Source organism: Podospora pseudoanserina, chromosome 1 (genome assembly GCF_035222485.1).
Source record: "Podospora pseudoanserina strain CBS 124.78 chromosome 1, whole genome shotgun sequence".
Classification (NCBI taxonomy): Eukaryota; Fungi; Ascomycota; class Sordariomycetes; order Sordariales; family Podosporaceae; genus Podospora; species Podospora pseudoanserina.
This window is the reverse complement of record NC_085920.1, coordinates 395,345-411,806: the sequence shown is the minus strand read 5'-3', so window position 1 is coordinate 411,806 and position 16,462 is coordinate 395,345. Positions and strand designations below refer to the sequence as shown.

Genomic DNA, 16,462 nt, shown 5'->3' with positions numbered 1-16,462 from the left:
CAGGACCGCATGAGTTGGAAATGCACTGATTGGCTTGTCGGGGGGCGATGCAACAAGCGACATGCAGGCAAAGCTGGTCGCAGGCGGCGGTGTGGTAGCAAAGTGCAGGCAGGGCCCCACTCCTTTGTTTAGATGATGCACTTCATTGGCTTGGAAGGCAGCACAACCTGCCAATGAGTTTTCCCACTGTTCCGAGTTGGGGCATCCAACACATCAGCCCTTGCGGCCGTTCTTTCCAAACACCTGACGGTCCCCCATCCCGGTCGCACCTAAGCCGTCGAGACCCTTTCTGTGACGACCTCCCCCCAGCGCCCGGTGTCTCCCTGCTCCGTCTTCTCCCTCATCCTCACCATTACCCTCACGCCATCATCACCTGGAGACACGGTCGTCCAGCGCTCAAACCACTACAGTTACCACACTAAACTCTCACGATGTACTCTACTATTCTCCGTGCTTAGATGGCTTCCAGCGCCGACGCAAGACTCACTTTCGATTCCAGCAAGCTCTCCCAGTCCCCGGTTCTCAGTATTGGTTCACTCTTCCGTTCGACCCCCTCCCCCGACTCCGACCTCATACCCACAGCACTTCCTCTTCCAGACCCGCCTCCACCGACTGCTGCCACCATTCCTGCCACCCGAGGATGGACGATCCCGCCGACACATGTTGGAGCTGGCCCCATTGGAAGTTTGGGTTGAGGAGAGATGACCTCTTCACCAAGCTCCACGATCAATACAACACGGTGCCCCTGCCCCTCCTCGACCCTGTGGCTTTTCACCACGATGTGGCCGAAATCTCCAACGAAGCAAGTTCGGCCGACGAGTTCCACAGTCTACTCCGCCAACGCAAGCAACAGCGCATGCGAGAACTGAATGATTGCTTCGAGTCAGCGGCATTCGAGATCATTGCCAACCCTTCTCTAATCGGTGAAGACCAGTGGCAGCACGCAGTTCAGCTCTTTCGAACCAAGAGTTTTGACTCTCTCGTCCGATACTTTGCGTGCTATCTTCCCCCCGACCACCCGTGGTATAAGGGTTCGTCCTCCTCTTCCGAGGTGGACAGCAGCGTTGACTCGCTTGCGCCCTCCCAAGGCTCTCTCTTTGATGACGATGATGGCGGTCTTGTGCCCATGACCGACGAGCCCTTTGAGTTCTCGACCGACCTCGACGATTCGATACTTCCTCCCTCGCCTCGTTCTATGACGATGTGTTCAGATTCATCCGTCGATTCGCCGATCGGTCATCATCGCGACTACGAGACACCATCACGAACCCTCTCATACTCCGAGTCCGAACCCGATTGCTGCGATCTTGCCGGATCGATTTCTCACACACATCATGATGAGCCCAGCCCACGGTCCGAGTCTGCTGACATGGAGTCGCCAGCGGCTTCCACCGTCGCCGGCACCTCAGCAGCTGAGAGGGGTGGCGTTGAGGCCGAAGCGACCTCGTTCACTGACCGCGTCCGGAAGGCAGTACAACCCTTCGTGGTGGATATCGATGATGCCGATATGGCCACACCAAAAGCAGAAGGGCAGGTCTTCTTTGATAGGAAGACAACAGCAACAACCCTATCTCATCGACGGCACCGCAGTCTCTCTCCATTACGATCTCATCCTCTTGTTGATCATGAAGTCGATGATTTACTTCATCGCGATCCAAGAAGTGCAGCTCAGTGTATGGGCACAAGGTGGAAGAGGGACTGCAGTCCGGTTCAGCGAAAGCGTAAGGGCCCGGCAGGGTCGCTTACTCGCATACAAAAGCCATCGTCAGATGCCCTTCGGCCAAAGCCAAGAGGACGAAGATTCTGCGAGAGCTGAGGAAATGGTGTTTTTGGCGTTGGAGATTTGGTGGTTGGACTTACCGATACCCTCTGTACATATGCTCCACATGTACTTATGCATCTTTATTGACTTTAATCATCTTCTACAGCCTTATTGACCCTGTTGCAAACGCGACCGGTGTTGGGCAGCGTACGATGTTCTGTGTGGTTTCCTCGACCCCCTTTCCGTTGCCAAACCGGCGACGGATCCTTGGCCACCGGTTCATTACGCCGTTATGTATACGACTAACACATTTCTTCAGTGAAGTTTCTTGCCGTTTTCTAGGCTCCCTCCGTTATGCTTAATGTTTATTGTCATGCAAAGAGCCAGGCCACTGCTGGCAGGCAGGCAGCCTTGCCGTCACAGCTCTCTTTCATGCTAACCTCGCAAGTGAAGTAGGCATTAGGTCGTTCAACACTCCACAGTTTATAGCAGCCTCTGTCTGTCTTGTCGCTTGAAATCTGTGGAATAGCAGCAATTATGCTCTCTATAGTAGCTGTCTTGCAACGATGAGGGGAGCGCAGATCCCATGATGCCACAGCTTCCTATCGCCGTTGAAAACAATGTTGACTGCCACTAGTTTATGACATCACCCACCTGTTTTCGTTGAAAGGCGTTTGACAGCAAGACGGTGCTCAGCGTACTCGTTTCACCTTTGTATGTGGAGATAGTCAACCCGATCGCGTTACATATAAATCGTGTGTTACAGCACGGGCCGGTGAAAGCAATATAATGCCCATGACACAACTTGGGTTCTCAACCAATGTCTCGACAAGATGGCTGGATTTAAAATGCCCCACCATCGATTGAATGCACCCATCAGCAAACTGCGGGGTTCCCCACTGCCGCGGGGTCGTTCAGGGATAATGTTTCTTCCCAACCTCGAGGATGCTGGTCACCAGAGGAAGAAAGCAGCCCGCCTGCCTCGGCAGCTAGAAATAAAATACTAGAAAGTTCCCATTGGTAATGGTCCCTCCTGCGACGCCCAAGCAGTAGGCGCTTGACACACACCACCACCCTCCACCTCACTCAGGAACTTTGGCGGTTGTTGAGCACCCCCACTGCCTGGGCCTAGCTCCAAGCTAACCAAGCGCAAAGAGGAAAGCCCGATGGCGGATAAAAAACAATGGATGTCGTCACAATGCCAATAGCTGTTGCGATCATTGGGGTCTCTCCACAATTGGGGCGGGAGAGCTCTCCTCTTGAGCGGGAACAGCAAAGAGGAGAACACCCCCCGCGGCTTTTCGTCATAAACTCCCCAAAGTCCGCCTTCATCTCGGTCTTAACCCGTTCATAAATGCTTCCTGGGCCCATGATCTGGCTTCCAATTGATCCCTATTCCATCCCAAGTTCTGTCCCGTTTATTGTCAAACCATTCCTCCAATCTCCATCAAACATCTGCCCATCATGCCTGTTGTACAAAGCGCCTATGATCCCAAGGAAATGAAGTTCCGGTACCTTGGGAACACCGGGTTGCAGGTTTCTCTTTTCTCGCTTGGCGGGTGGCTCACATACGGCGGCACCCAGAAGGGAGAGATTGTTAAGAAGATTCTCCAGACTGCTTGGGATCACGGTATTGTAAGTTCACAGTTCGCAAACGAGTTTAGTTAGGGGGTGGCTAACAGATTTGTCAGCAAACCTTCGACACGGCCGAGACATATGCAAATGGCGAGTCTGAAGTCGAGATGGGACAAGCTCTCAAGGAGCTCGCCTGGCCCCGCGATGAGTACGTCCTCACCACCAAGGTCTTCTTCGGTACTGGTCGCAAGGAGCCAAACACCCGCGGTCTCTCCCGCAAGCACATCGTCGAGGGTCTCAAGTCGTCACTTGCCCGCCTCCAGCAGCCCTACGTCGATGTCGTCTTTGCCCACCGCCCCGATCCCACCGTTCCCATGCTCGAGATCGTCGAGGCCTTCACCCAGGTGATCCGCAACCTCAACTTGGCCTATTACTGGGGCACCTCTGAGTGGTCCGCCGCTCAGATCACCGATGCCATCAGATTGGCCGAGAAGCACAACCTCATCGCCCCCGTTGTCGAGCAGCCACAATACAACGCCTTCCACCGCGAGCGCTTCGAGGTCGAGTACGCGGATCTGTACAAGCACCACGGCTACGGCACCACCATCTGGTCCCCTCTTGCCAGCGGCATCCTCACTGGCAAGTACAATGATGGCATCCCCGAGGACTCGCGTTTTGCCACCAACAAGGCCTTCTTTGAGAATACTGTCAAGGAGCTCAAGAGCGAGGCTGGGCAGGCCAAGATTGAAAAAGTGCGCAAGTTGACCAAGATTGCGGAGCGTCTTGGAGGCAGTGTGTCACAGCTGGCGCTTGCTTGGGCTGCCTCGAACCCTAATGTTAGCACGGTTATCTTGGGTGCTACCAAGATTGAGCAGTTGGAGGACAACATCGGTGCGTTGAAGCTGCTGGAGAAGCTAACGCCTGATGTGTTAGAGGAGATTGAGGGCGTGTTGGACAATAAGCCCCCAGGGCCTAACACCTTTGGTAGACAAAGGAAGTTGTAAATCATGTAATTTCAGGCGCCTGGAGTCTCTAGGTTATCAGCTGTTGAGTTCTTGGCCTTGAGATAGACGGAAGATACTGCTAGATGTTTGCGAAGAAGACAACATGATTACCACTTCCGCGTTCTACCAACATATGCGTGTGTAAGACCGCGATACTTGGCTCAACCCGACTGTTTCAAATTATCTGCCAAACCTACTCGCTGGCCGCGAGCTAAGCTAATTTACACCTCTTTGTTGGAAATTTCCCAAATCCCAAGTCCCAAGTTCCCAGTCCGTATTAACCCTCAACTGCGCAATCTTACAACCCCCTTGCAGTCAGGCCGCACTGCACATTAAAGTGATGTGATGAATCAAGCCAGTAAGTCAATATGAAGGCTTTTATTAACGACCTAGAAGCATCACCAATGAAGCCGCGCGCCCAATCACTTCAAGGCTTCAGCGGTCCCTTCCCTTGACCAGCATTCGGCCCCGTCGACAGCCCCTGACTGGAGCCTCCACTGGCATTCATACCCGGAATTCCGGCCCCATGCTCGTGTTCAGGTGCAGGAGCCTGCTTATCTGCACGGGCGACCTTCGGGGAGAGCTATTGTTTTTGGACTTGTCAGCGAGCTTACTCTCTGGGCACAATCAAGAAGGGGGCGGGAGGAAGACCAACATTCTGGTCGCCGGCGGAGCCGTGGGCAATTTGCTGACCTGTCTCGAGGTGGTCGTTCTCGTTCTTGGGACGGTTGGATACTTCGCTGTGGGAGGGAGCCATTGGGTAGGTAGGTAAGGTTTCTTTCCGTGGGTGTTATGCGTGGACGAAAAGTGGGAGAGGAAACAGCTTGATGGTATCTAGAACTGTTTGGTTGTTGTGGTTGGTCTTTGGAAGTCACACAGAAGGCAAACACGTGTTACTGCGCGGTGAGCTTTATGTGGTTCGACCAGATGGATGATGTCTATGATGTCATATCGAAAGTGCGGAATTGGTAGCCTTTCGGCATTACCTCACCATGTTTCAATTGTCATGTCATTTACGGGTCCCTATGTTGTTTGTGCGGTTAAATGAAGATCGGGTCATCTTAGCCGCCAAGTGATCAATACATTGAAGAATACAAGATTAGTACGCCTCGAGGACACATAATAACTGCTTCTTCTACAAACCGTTCCAGCCAGTTTGAGAGTTACTGTCATCGCAACAGGTACGTATACATACTGAATCTACCATGTCTCTTTCAATCCCACCCCAGTTTTACACCACTACCTCTTCACCGTTCATTAGAGCCTCGTGCGCGCCCTATGATCGAGGGTCTTATTGGATTTCTTCACAAATGTTTCACCGCCCGGCACATCAGGGTCATGCTCCCACCGTAGAGTCTCGATATGACCCTTCTCATCTGTGCCAAAATGAAAGACATAGGTTAGCACATCAAGGTCTGGCCATCGAGCCCACATGTCATCGTAGGCGGCGGCGCTCTGCTCGGCCAGGGAAACGTAGTCGTTCTTCTCGCTACAGTCGTCCAGCCAAGTTTCCAAGAGAAGTTGGCCCACCCAGTTGGCTGCATCGTTTTTGGGTACGGAGTTGACAAGTACAACGATGATGGCGCAGTCTCGGGAAGGATATGAACCGAGGTGAAAAAGCCAACGAGGCTGCCGTTATGATACCAAACCGTAGGTCCCTTCGATTTGTCGTCGTCACTCGTGTCCCTCTTTACATCCGCGTCCAACCAGTGGCATCGGCGGAAGGAACATGCCGTTGGTGCCGATGCTCCCCAAGGGCGCGGGAAGCTCCGCTATTGCCCACCCTGCGCTATACCATTGTCCATCAGCGTCGGAATCCAGGGGTATATGTGGTCTTGAGCGGTGGCAAGTTCTGGTCTTGGCTTATTCCACTGCCCCGTTTCCAAACACCAGGCATCCAACACAGCCTTATAATACACCAAGAGATCATTGACATTACTCTTCACCCCATTGGCTGCTTGTTGGACGGTCCCTTCAGAAATTTGGGGTCTTCCAACACCCGTGAACGTCCCATCCGGGCCAGGCATGTATCCACGAGCCCAATTTTCTTCTGGGGGGTGAGCGGCCGTCGTTGTGTCTTGCAAGCTCAACGGTTGAAGTATTCGAGAAGTAACGAACTCGCCCCAGGACTATCCTGACGCAGAGGTAATGAAGTTTGCTAAAATGTCGTAGCCGAAGTTACTATAAGTCCGTTGCTCCCCCAACGGTTGAGCGGCCTCCATATAGGACACCATTGGTAGCGTGTCGTTCTCACCGAGTAAAATCCCAGGTCCATCTTGCTGCCACAGTGCGTTCTTGCTTGCAAGGCCGGTTCGATGGGAGAGGAAATCAAGTAACGTGCTTTGATAATTGATTGGGCCGTTTGCATGGTGGAAGCCTGGAATGATATCACACATGCGGTCTCCGAATGCCAATTTTCCATCGGCTACTAACAGAGCAATAGCGGCTGCCGTGAAGCGTTTCGGGAGAGAGGCAAGGTGGTAAACCGTATGCTCATTTGGAACGAACTCAGCCTGTACATCGCGATACCCGTAGCCAGCGACATGCAGTTGGTTTGTTTGACCGTCGAGAACGCCAACGGAAGCTCCAGCAGCCCCGGATATATGTAGGATCTCAAGGATGGAGGGAGTCAACTCTTGCAGACGGGAGCACTCGGTTGCTGCTTTCATCGTATGTTTGCGGGCGGCTGGGATCTTCGGGGTACGTCGGAAGAGAGGGGGGAATTGACGTAGTGTGTCGGGGAGATGGCAGAAAAGAGCCATCGGCGCTAGGTTCGTGTGAGGAATGGTGGAAGAGGTTGTTATCTCGAAAGAATCCGTTAGCACGAAGGTGGAGTTGGCATCCCGCAGGACGAGAATTAGATGAAAAGAAACTCAACTCCTCAAAGGAAGAGAAATATTGGACAAGGGGCATTTGGCCGACGTCAGATTGGGCTCGCGTAAGTGAATTGGGCTTTGGAACGGTACAAGTGGCATGTGGTGTTACAGAGGCAGACAAGTAGGATACGTCCTCAGGGAGATGTGTTTTCAAAGTTTCAAAAGATGGGATAAATGCCCCCACCCTTTGGCTGCAGCTGGGCGCGCAAGAGGGTCGGCCAACAACTTCTTCAAGCAGCCATGATGTGCCCTCCCTAGTGACCAACATCACCCGGTCCCCGAATCCTTCTTTTGTGGGTCGCGAAGACACAATGCAAGATATTCATGATTATTTCATGACTCGAAGATCGTCCCAGAGTGAGAATCCTGCATGCATTGTAATTCACGGCCTGGGAAGACAGTGCCAAGGACGAGGAAGAGAATGGTATAGCTCATGAGATTTGTACCTGGGTCGGAGGCTTACCACTAGCTATTGTCACGGTCGCAGGGTACCAGAAGTTCTCATCGTCCTCGATGGTCGAGATATTCAAAAGTCTTCAGAAGACATGACAGATTTGGGCAAGCTCTGGCACAGAAACTCTACGCAATCATGAGAGGAAATTGTCAATCGTCTTCGACCTTGCCTTGTCCAAGATCAGCAAACAGTCTCGTCACTTCCTACATATCTTGGCATTCCTCAGTCTTCATGGTATACCGGAAACGCTTCTCAGATACTCGGCAGGACATGGCTTACCATCTCTTCAGTTCTTGAACGACGAGGAGAAGTATCTTTCAATACGACGTGACCTAGGTCTCCGACAGCTCGTCAAAAGACAAGAAGGGGACGGTGGGCATCAACTCGAAATCCACCGTTCTCTGCAGATGAACTTGCTGGACGGCCTAGCCAAAAACGAGGATGCTTCACTCCGGGCCACAGTATGCATGGAAGTCATTGCCATGCTGAACGCAGTACCGCCACAAGCATCACGCCTGGCCCAGAAGGAAAAGAAGATATGGCCCGAGTTCACCCGATACGTACCCCAGGTACTCGCATTGCGGCGAAACTCACTTTGGCCTGAGCCTCCCATTGATTTCGACCTTGAGTTTGCCAAAATGCTGTCCAACATTGGATGCTTCCTTTGGCATACGGGGCAGATCAGAGAGTGACTTGGCTATGAAGACAGCCGATGAGATTATCAAGAAACAGCCAACCTCGGTTGGAGAGAGTGCAGAATGTTAGACTCTCATTAGTGACATTTATCTTGTTACTGGAAGATTGGCCGACTGCATCAGTGTCAGTCGATGTGGGGTAAGTTTGGAGCATCGTCAAGTACTGCTCACGCTGCGGGAAGAAGAACTGGCCAGCATCCCTCCCAAAAAGGTAACAGTCGAGGATCAGATCCGGTGGGGAAACCCAAAAGGGGACCTTGCTTGTGCCTACCTGCAACGCGGCCAGTTTGAGAAAACACGCGAAATCATGGAGGAGCTATTGATCTACTACAAAAAATGGGGCCCCGAAGACGAATACCCTTTCGAGTACTCAAAGTACTACCACCATCTTGGCCACGTCTTGATAGCAGAAGGCCATCAAGACTAAGCTATCGCGTTTTCTCGCAAGGCAATGGAATTGGAGGAGGCCCATGCTGGCGGGGAAGACTCAACAGCCTTAATTTCCCGTTATGACCTGGCATGTTTGTTGTTCAATGCTGGGAGGGTACAAGAAGCCTTTGATGAACATCAAAAAGTGCTCGAGGCAAGGATTGAAGTGTGTGGGAAGAATGACCAATTTACACTTAAGAGCCATGAGGCAGTGGGAATACTTCTGCATCTAGAAGGTCGCAATGCTGAAGTTGAGCAAGTGAATGATACACACCTCAGGTTGCCTTGGTCTACTGCATGTTGCCTTATACTGACCCCAAGAACAGGCAAGAGTTTGAGTGCTGTCTCAATAGGCACTATCGAAGCATCTGGACAACTGAAGGTGTGGCTCGAGCTCAGTATTGGTACTCAAAGGTGTTGACTGCTTTGTCGCGGCCTGATGATGCAGCAAAGCAGCTGAACAGTGCGAAGAAAGTCAAGGATGAGCTTTTGAAGGAGTATAGCGAATTTCTTCATGACGACCCTGACAACGAGCCAGCTGTGTATGACCAGATGCTTCCCATGTGGATACTGCAAACATCAGGTCCGCTTCAACAAGGTGGGAGAAAACGTGGTGAGCAATTGCCGCCCACCTTAGGTTAGTAACCCAAACCCAAGCATGTATTGGTCATAGGGCTTGGTTTGCTTAGGCAGTTCCTGCTTTCGCGCATAGGTACTCTATAAATTTTGCTATTTTCTGTAGATTACCTATCACCGCCTTTTTTTCATCTGCTTATTTGGGCTCACAGTGACCTTGCTCGATAGAAAACGGTCACCTTGAACATCTCCATCCCCTGATTTCTTGTAGCTGGAGAGGGTTGTCGCCCTTACAGGCGACCTCTCCCATCTTCATTCCTATCAGTAAAGCACCAAGACAAGAAATTACACGCATCCTTCTGCCCAGTACTACCTGGGTTTCAGTACTACCTGGGTGCCGGATGGTGGCTGATTCAGATGCACGTGTTCTACAACCTGTCAACAGCTTAAACCTTAGGTTCATCCAGAGTCACTCGGAGAAACCGAAGGCCTCTCACGGAAACACGACAGCAATGCTCACGCAGGACCCAAATGCTTGGTGTTGAGGCACCAAGCTGAAAGGGATCGTACGACGGCAGCCCAACTCCACAGTTGGACCCCGCCGCTCCGCATCGTCCGGGGACGATCCTGGGCCCCGATCGCCACTCGGACGGAGGTAACCGTCGGGCGGAACGGCTAACACGGCAGCCAAGGTTTGGCTAAGCCTTTGATACGCGTGGCGCGTGTCCACGATCTCGGCGGTCTGGCGACTTGGATCGACGAAAGCCAGGCGAAGCTGAACCCAAGTGGGCCCCGGAGTGGGACCGCGACTGTTTCGTCCGACTCGAGCGGCGGCAAGTGGCCAGTGCTTGCGGCGGTGCGGTGAGGTCTGGACCACAAGGGTCCTCAAAGTCCGACGACCGCTCAAGATGACCCCATTGCGAACTGTTGGTCTATATAAGCTGTAGTCTTGGACCGACCTTGCCTCGATATCCTCACACAAACATCCACACAAAACCTCATCACCTTGCGGCCTTTGCCCTATTTCCCCCTCTGAAGACATCAACTACACACAGACCGCCCCATTAGACTCACCAGAAACCTTCACCATGAGCTACCACAACAACAACAACAACAACCAGGGCAGCAATGTCCAGGGCGAAGCTGCCTCTTACTACGCCGCTGCTGCCCAACAGACCCAACAGCACTACCAAGGCAGCAACCAACAACATGGCGATCAACAGGAGCGTGGCTTCCTCGGCGCCGTTGGTGGTGGTATCGCCGGTGGTTTCGGTGGTAACAAGATTGGCGGCAAGACCGGCCATAGCAAGCTGAGCACCGTCCTCGGCGCTGTTGCCGGTGCAGTTGCCGGCCACAAGCTGCAGGACGGTGTTGAGGACTGGAAGGACAAGAAGGACGAAGAGAAGGAGAAGAAGAAGAAGGAGGAAGAGGACAGGATCCGCCGCGAGGAGGAGGAGAAGAGGAAGAGAGAGGAAGACGAGAAGAGACGGAAGGAGGATGACGACAGAAGGAGGAGAGATGACGAGGACCGCAAGCGCAGGGACGAGGAGGACAGGCGCAGAAGAGAGGAGGAGGACCGGAGACGCGCTTCTCAGCCACAGCAACAGCAGCAACACCATCACAGCAACCAGCCTCGCGATCACGGTGTTAGCCATGGCGGCAACTTCAGTGGTTCCGCCAAGGATATCCGCTTGGACGCCCACGGCGAGTTCATGCTGCACTGCGAGTGCCGCCGTCTTGATGGCTCCTACCAGCCCACCAGCATCAGCCTGAACAAGATCATCGAGAACAGCAACGGCAACTTCCGCTGGACTTCTGGCGGCGCCAACATCAACAGTTGCGGCAACAAGCCCAGCAGCGTGACTGTTCAGCCCGGCGACACCCTCCGCGACATTGCCCAGCGTCACGGTACCAACTGGCAAGAGCTGGCCAAGATCAACTGCCTCCAGAACCCCGATTTGATCCACCCCGGTCAAGTGATCAAGCTTCCTGGAGGTGGTAGCCAGGGCGGCCAGGCTGGCGGCAACTTTGGTTCTTCGGCGAGAAATGTGCGCCTTGAGGACTGCGGCAAGAGACTGGTTGCTGAGCTTCGCAGAGGTGATGGCTGCTGGGTCAGCAGCTCCCTCAATCTGGATGAGCGGATAGGAAACGCCAACGGTACTCTACAGTTCAAGTAGGGGGTTGATGGGATAGCGTCTGTCTGAGCTGGTATTGGATAGGAAATAGTAGAAGCTTTTAATACAGATTTTTGACATGGTAGTTGTGCCTTTCCTTAATCTTTAAGAATAACACCAAAAGCGTACAAGCAAAACCGGCGTGTCGCAGTATGTTTCAGTCTTGTAGTGAGATCCTCGGCACTGACAAAAACCTCGCTACTGATGATGTCCAGCACCACGACCCCTGAGCAGCAAGCCGCCCGATCGACTGCGAACACTACTATACTCCTCAGTAACACTTGACGCGCGAGCACGAGAGATCAGATTGCTAAAGCTTCACCCGGGAGCGGACGACGAACGTATATCTGGAGAGTTGTTTGCACAAAGGCTCGACCGTCCTCCAGAATTCAGCGCGTTGTCTCTCGTACGCCTGGCACCAAGAAGTGAATACCTCGAGCACGGATCAAACAGGAGGAGAGTTACCGTCACTCAGGCTCAACAGGCATGTTGTCAATGTCTCAGCAACCCTCCACGCTGCATTGCGGATAATTCGTCCCAAATTCTGCAATGGATTGCCCCTCATGCTGTGGGTAGACGCTATTTGCATCGACCAGGGGAATATCGCCGAAAAGAATACACAGGTGCCACTCATGTCAACAATCTACTCTCATGCAGCTGTCCTAGTCTGGTTTGGGACAGGGAACCAATCTACCGACCAAGTCATGGGTTTGAGACAGGAGTTGGCCGTTCGAGATGCAACTATCCCGGCTGCCCAACATTACAAAGACATGTCGGATTCATTACAGCAGATGAAGATTCATTTGGCCTCACGTTCAATCTTTGATGTAATAATGGGCATGTCCAACATCCTTTTTGCCCCTGGTTCCGGAGAACGTGGATCCTTCAGGAGTTTACCCTGCCTAGTAAGCCCCCGTTGATGAAGATAGGCAACTCGAGCATGTGTTGGGACTGCTTCTGCATTGGATTCGACCAACTCCGGGTTCACCTTACGTCTAGCTATTTTGAAACCGATTATCCAGCGTTCCAACAACGATTTAAACTGGACTTTTTTCCACACAACGATGGATAACTTTTGGCTAGAGCGGCCCCTGCAGCTACGGAATATAGTGCAGGCAACAAAAGGACACCTGGATTTGGAAGAACTTATCCTGATAACGAATCCACAGCTCGTGTAAAATCCAAGAGACAAGATCTACGGCTTACTAGGACTCGGACCCCGCGAGGCGACATTTCATATTCCGGTAGACTACAGCGCAGATGTTCAGTCAGTCTTCGCCACCTTTGTTCAGTATTCATTCGGTCAATCCAGCAGTCTCAATATTTTGTCATGGTGTGCCGGTTTGCGGGAATGGAATGATGAGCAACCGTGGCTAAGTTGGTTGCCGCGTTTGGATCGCCGGCTCGTTCGTGCTCCATCAGCTCCGCCCCCGTTGGTAGGCATAACCTACCGACGGGCAGCAATATACTGTGCCTCTGGATGTCTCTCAAATGAGTTCCAACTCGCCGAACGTCAACGACTGGGTGTATGGGCCTTTCCGGTAGATGAAGTGGAGCTAACCGACAATGCTTTCCGCGCACAGCCAGCAGGCCGAAACCGACAACCCGATTCTGAAGCGTTCGCGAATGTGTTCTCTCGCGTTGCTCAATCATGTGGGACCTGCTTTGGTTGTCAGCCACAAACAACACGTGTTGATGAGAGTCAGGAAAAGATAGGAAAACAGACGATCAAACCGAATTTCGAACACAAAACGGAGTCTTCAACTATTGCCACTTGTTCAAACCCCAATTACAGCCCAAAAATGCCTAGGGAACCGCTTCTCAGGCTACCATGTGCCGACATGGGAATTTGTTACTCATCGCGAGATGGCAGCACTCTAGGAACGCATGGGACGACAGAACTAATCAGCTTTCTGGCAGGCACCTGGGACTACCAATTCACCTTGCCCTTCCAATGAGGCTCTTTGGAAAACAAGAATAGGAGACGTTGTACCTCATGAATCCCGAAGCTGCACCAGTCCAGCACATGAGTTTGTGAGAGATGAACTGGTTTACTACCTACAAACTCTGTATCCCGATGAGGCATCGCTATTACTGCACTACTGGAGGGCTAAGGAAACCAGAATAAAAACCCATGAACTTCTTGGAAACTGTGAGGGCGACGTGGACAAGCTCAGTCGTTTTGTAATGGATGTAGCTGTTTTCTGTTCAGATATCTCACATTGTTTTTCACCAACGCTGTGCGTTTGTCACGCCGGGAGGATGGATGGGATATGGGCCCGCTCACACCATGCCAGGGGATATTCTGGTGATTATCAGCGGCGCGGATATGCCATTTCTTGTACGTCCACGAGATGATGGGAGTGGTGAGTATTTGCTGGTTGGCGAGGCATATGTCCACGGTCTAATGCATGGGGAGTATTTCGACCACTGCCCCGCCTTTCAAGATGGATGGTTGAAGAAAGGGCAGGGCACACAACTTTATAAGTTTACGCTCCCTTGATTGAGCATCGGACTCTCTTTGTCGTAGGATGCATTGCGTCCATGCCAAGCCCGAAAACAAACTCGGCGAGATCCATGTACACTTGCTTGGACCGGGCCAATGTCACCAAGGCACGGAAGCTGGGTTGCAGTAAGGTGGAGAGTCGGCAACCATGGTAAACAGCGCGGATGGTCGACAAACATCAAGGATCAAGATCAATACGCCGTCTCTGGTTTCAAGGCTAGGCCAGTCTGCATCGACACAGTAACCGACAACACCAAGGGCTTATCCATCTGATCGGCCGCTTAGAAGATCATCTATGCATGATTTCGTCTGGTCTGAGGTTCTATTATTGTCTCCCACCTCCTTGAAGTCAAACCAGACGACGGTTGATGAAATGGTTGTGTTGACATATTTCTGCTCAACTCCTCGTCTCTGATTGGTGCGCCTGGCCCTTGGTCTAAAGAAAGCTTCAAACACGCAGGGGATGGAGCCAGCAGGAAACAACAAACTCAAAACGCAACATTGGTTTTTCTTGCTTGAGGAACCTTGCTGTATTACCATCGGCAATGGCTTCGTTGAGGTAGTGTAGACGACTTTCTCCTTTTGTCCACCAAATCGCAGTGACAGGCTACTTCGTCTGAGACGGAGAACTGAAACACTTTCTCCAGGTTCCCAAGATCTTGGCACCAAACCCCAAGGGCACGCTACGATCCCCACAGGGGCAACCGAGGACCCAATGGCTGCCGCTCAATGCAACCTCGAGCGACTGAAGAGCCGCAATCACACTTCTGATGAAGCTAGCGCGAGGACGGCACATCCCAGGGTTCGAGACGATTGATCGACGTGGGGTTTCAGACTGCCAGTGCACTTTTGGGAACCTACCAACTTCCGGGTTCGTGAAGCGCGCCAGCTGCCGCTGTTGACGATGTTTTGGCACCCTGGCTCGAGCCTAGGAGACTTTTCCAAACAGGAGATGGGACTAAGCATGAAGGTTCGAGGTGCAAGGTAACATCGAGCCAGGATGTGTCAAATCCAACGCGATGGTGTCTCGTAGGAGAACAGACGCTTCGTCCCAATTGTGCCTCTTTAAAAGGGGAGGTTCATCCCACCTTTTTTCCAGAGTCCTTTTCTCCTTTTGGTCGTCAGTTCGATACTCGACTTTGCTGTTTCTTTTTTTCTTCGCCCTTTCCCTCCTTTCTTCCAACGTCCCAGGGTTGATCCCTTTTTTCTTTCTTTTAACGACAATCCTTTTGATTCTGCATCATTACTTACGACAACGTTCCTTTTTTTTTGTTTCCTAACGACAAAGCCACAAAATCAGACGAAATGGCCATCACATTGTCCTGGAGACACGCCGTTCTGGCATCCACTCTTTTGTTCGGTCAAGCAGTTCAGGCTGTCCCTGCTCCTCAGGATGGTGCTGTTGTTGTTACTGTCACATCCGAGGCTGTGGTGGTCACCGAGACCGCGGTGGCCGAGACGACCGCCGCCGAGACCGTCGCCGAGACCACAGCTGTTGAGGAGACAGAGGTGGTAGTAACCGAGACTCCTACCGCAACCGAGGAGATCGAGGAGATCATCTCCACCATCACCGAGGCAACCGCTACAGCCACGCCTGTTGTTATCGTCAACGGCACCGAGCCTGCAAGGGGAAAGAAGAACAACAACAATAACAACAATAGAGGCAAGGGCAAGAATAACAGCAACATCCGTCTTCAGGATCTGCTCCAGCTTATTGGAGGAGGCAATGCCAACATCAACGATCTCTTGAGGCTCATCGGAATCGGAGGGAATGGCCTCAACCTCGGCGCCGGCAACAACAACCTGAACCTTGGCGGACTTCTCAACTTGATTGGCGGCGGCAGAGTCAACCGTGTCGTGCGGGTCGATGACTCCGACGACGAGCTTGATATCGATGACGTCGATGACATCCTGGAGCTGCTCCTCGGCCAGGTCCTCAGAGGCAACGGCAACGGCAACGGTAACGCTCAGCTCAACCAGCTCCTCCAGCTTGTCACTGGTCAGCTCCAGGGCCAGGGCCAAAACGTCAACAGAGGCCAGCTCAACCAGCTTTTGGGCTTACTTGTTGGTCAGGCTCAGGGCAAGGGCAAGGGCAATGCTAATGGTGCTATCAATGACCTTCTCAGACTCGTTGGTGCCGGTGCCCAACAGCTTCAAGTTGGCAAGGGCAAGGGCAAGGGTAATGCCGCTGTTGTTCTTGCGCGTCAAGCACCCGAGGGCAAGGGTAAGGGCAAGGGAAAGGGAAAGGGAAAGGGAAAGAACAACGGAAACGACACCGACACCGACTCCGACACTGACGGCATCGACTCTGACACTGATGGCGAGGACTCTGACAGCGACTCTGACAATGGCAGAGGCCGCATTGGAAAGAGGTCGATGAGAAACGGGCAGAGATTTTACCGTCTCTAAGT

The 16,462-nt window shown here is 52.4% G+C and overlaps 7 protein-coding genes across 7 annotated transcripts; 6 read left to right on the top strand and 1 right to left on the bottom strand.

The window, feature by feature from the left end:
• Positions 1–640: 640 nt before the first annotated feature.
• On the top strand, positions 641–1,816 carry QC764_101250 (uncharacterized protein; the record flags this gene model as incomplete). Its single annotated transcript, XM_062941346.1, has 1 exon — positions 641–1,816. The coding sequence occupies one exon, from the start codon at positions 641–643 to the stop codon at positions 1,814–1,816; it is 1,176 nt and encodes a 391-aa protein (XP_062804188.1).
• Positions 1,817–2,229: 413 nt separating this feature from the next.
• On the top strand, positions 2,230–4,483 carry QC764_101240 (uncharacterized protein). Its single transcript, XM_062941345.1, has 3 exons — positions 2,230–2,557; positions 2,636–3,397; positions 3,454–4,483. The coding sequence occupies exons 2-3, from the start codon at positions 3,227–3,229 to the stop codon at positions 4,339–4,341; spliced, it is 1,059 nt and encodes a 352-aa protein (XP_062804187.1). The 5' UTR covers positions 2,230–2,557; positions 2,636–3,226; the 3' UTR covers positions 4,342–4,483.
• A 26-nt stretch (positions 4,484–4,509) lies between these two features.
• Positions 4,510–5,270, bottom strand: QC764_101230 (uncharacterized protein). Its single transcript, XM_062941344.1, has 2 exons — positions 4,997–5,270; positions 4,510–4,924 (listed from the first exon to the last, which is right to left on the bottom strand). Exons 1-2 carry the CDS (start codon positions 5,096–5,098, stop codon positions 4,769–4,771), a joined length of 258 nt encoding a protein of 85 aa, XP_062804186.1. The 5' UTR covers positions 5,099–5,270; the 3' UTR covers positions 4,510–4,768.
• Positions 5,271–10,459: 5,189 nt separating this feature from the next.
• Positions 10,460–11,548, top strand: QC764_101210 (uncharacterized protein; the record flags this gene model as incomplete). The annotated part of the gene is made up of 1 exon (XM_062941343.1): positions 10,460–11,548. The coding sequence occupies one exon, from the start codon at positions 10,460–10,462 to the stop codon at positions 11,546–11,548; it is 1,089 nt and encodes a 362-aa protein (XP_062804185.1).
• Positions 11,549–12,108: 560 nt separating this feature from the next.
• QC764_101200 (uncharacterized protein) lies at positions 12,109–12,465 on the top strand (the record flags this gene model as incomplete). Its single annotated transcript, XM_062941342.1, has 1 exon — positions 12,109–12,465. The coding sequence occupies one exon, from the start codon at positions 12,109–12,111 to the stop codon at positions 12,463–12,465; it is 357 nt and encodes a 118-aa protein (XP_062804184.1).
• Positions 12,466–14,514: 2,049 nt separating this feature from the next.
• On the top strand, positions 14,515–14,800 carry QC764_0001590 (uncharacterized protein; the record flags this gene model as incomplete). The annotated part of the gene is made up of 2 exons (XM_062939709.1): positions 14,515–14,610; positions 14,699–14,800. 2 exons carry the CDS (start codon positions 14,515–14,517, stop codon positions 14,798–14,800), a joined length of 198 nt encoding a protein of 65 aa, XP_062804183.1.
• Positions 14,801–15,356: 556 nt separating this feature from the next.
• QC764_101197 (uncharacterized protein) lies at positions 15,357–16,460 on the top strand (the record flags this gene model as incomplete). The annotated part of the gene is made up of 1 exon (XM_062941341.1): positions 15,357–16,460. The coding sequence occupies one exon, from the start codon at positions 15,357–15,359 to the stop codon at positions 16,458–16,460; it is 1,104 nt and encodes a 367-aa protein (XP_062804182.1).
• Positions 16,461–16,462: the final 2 nt, after the last annotated feature.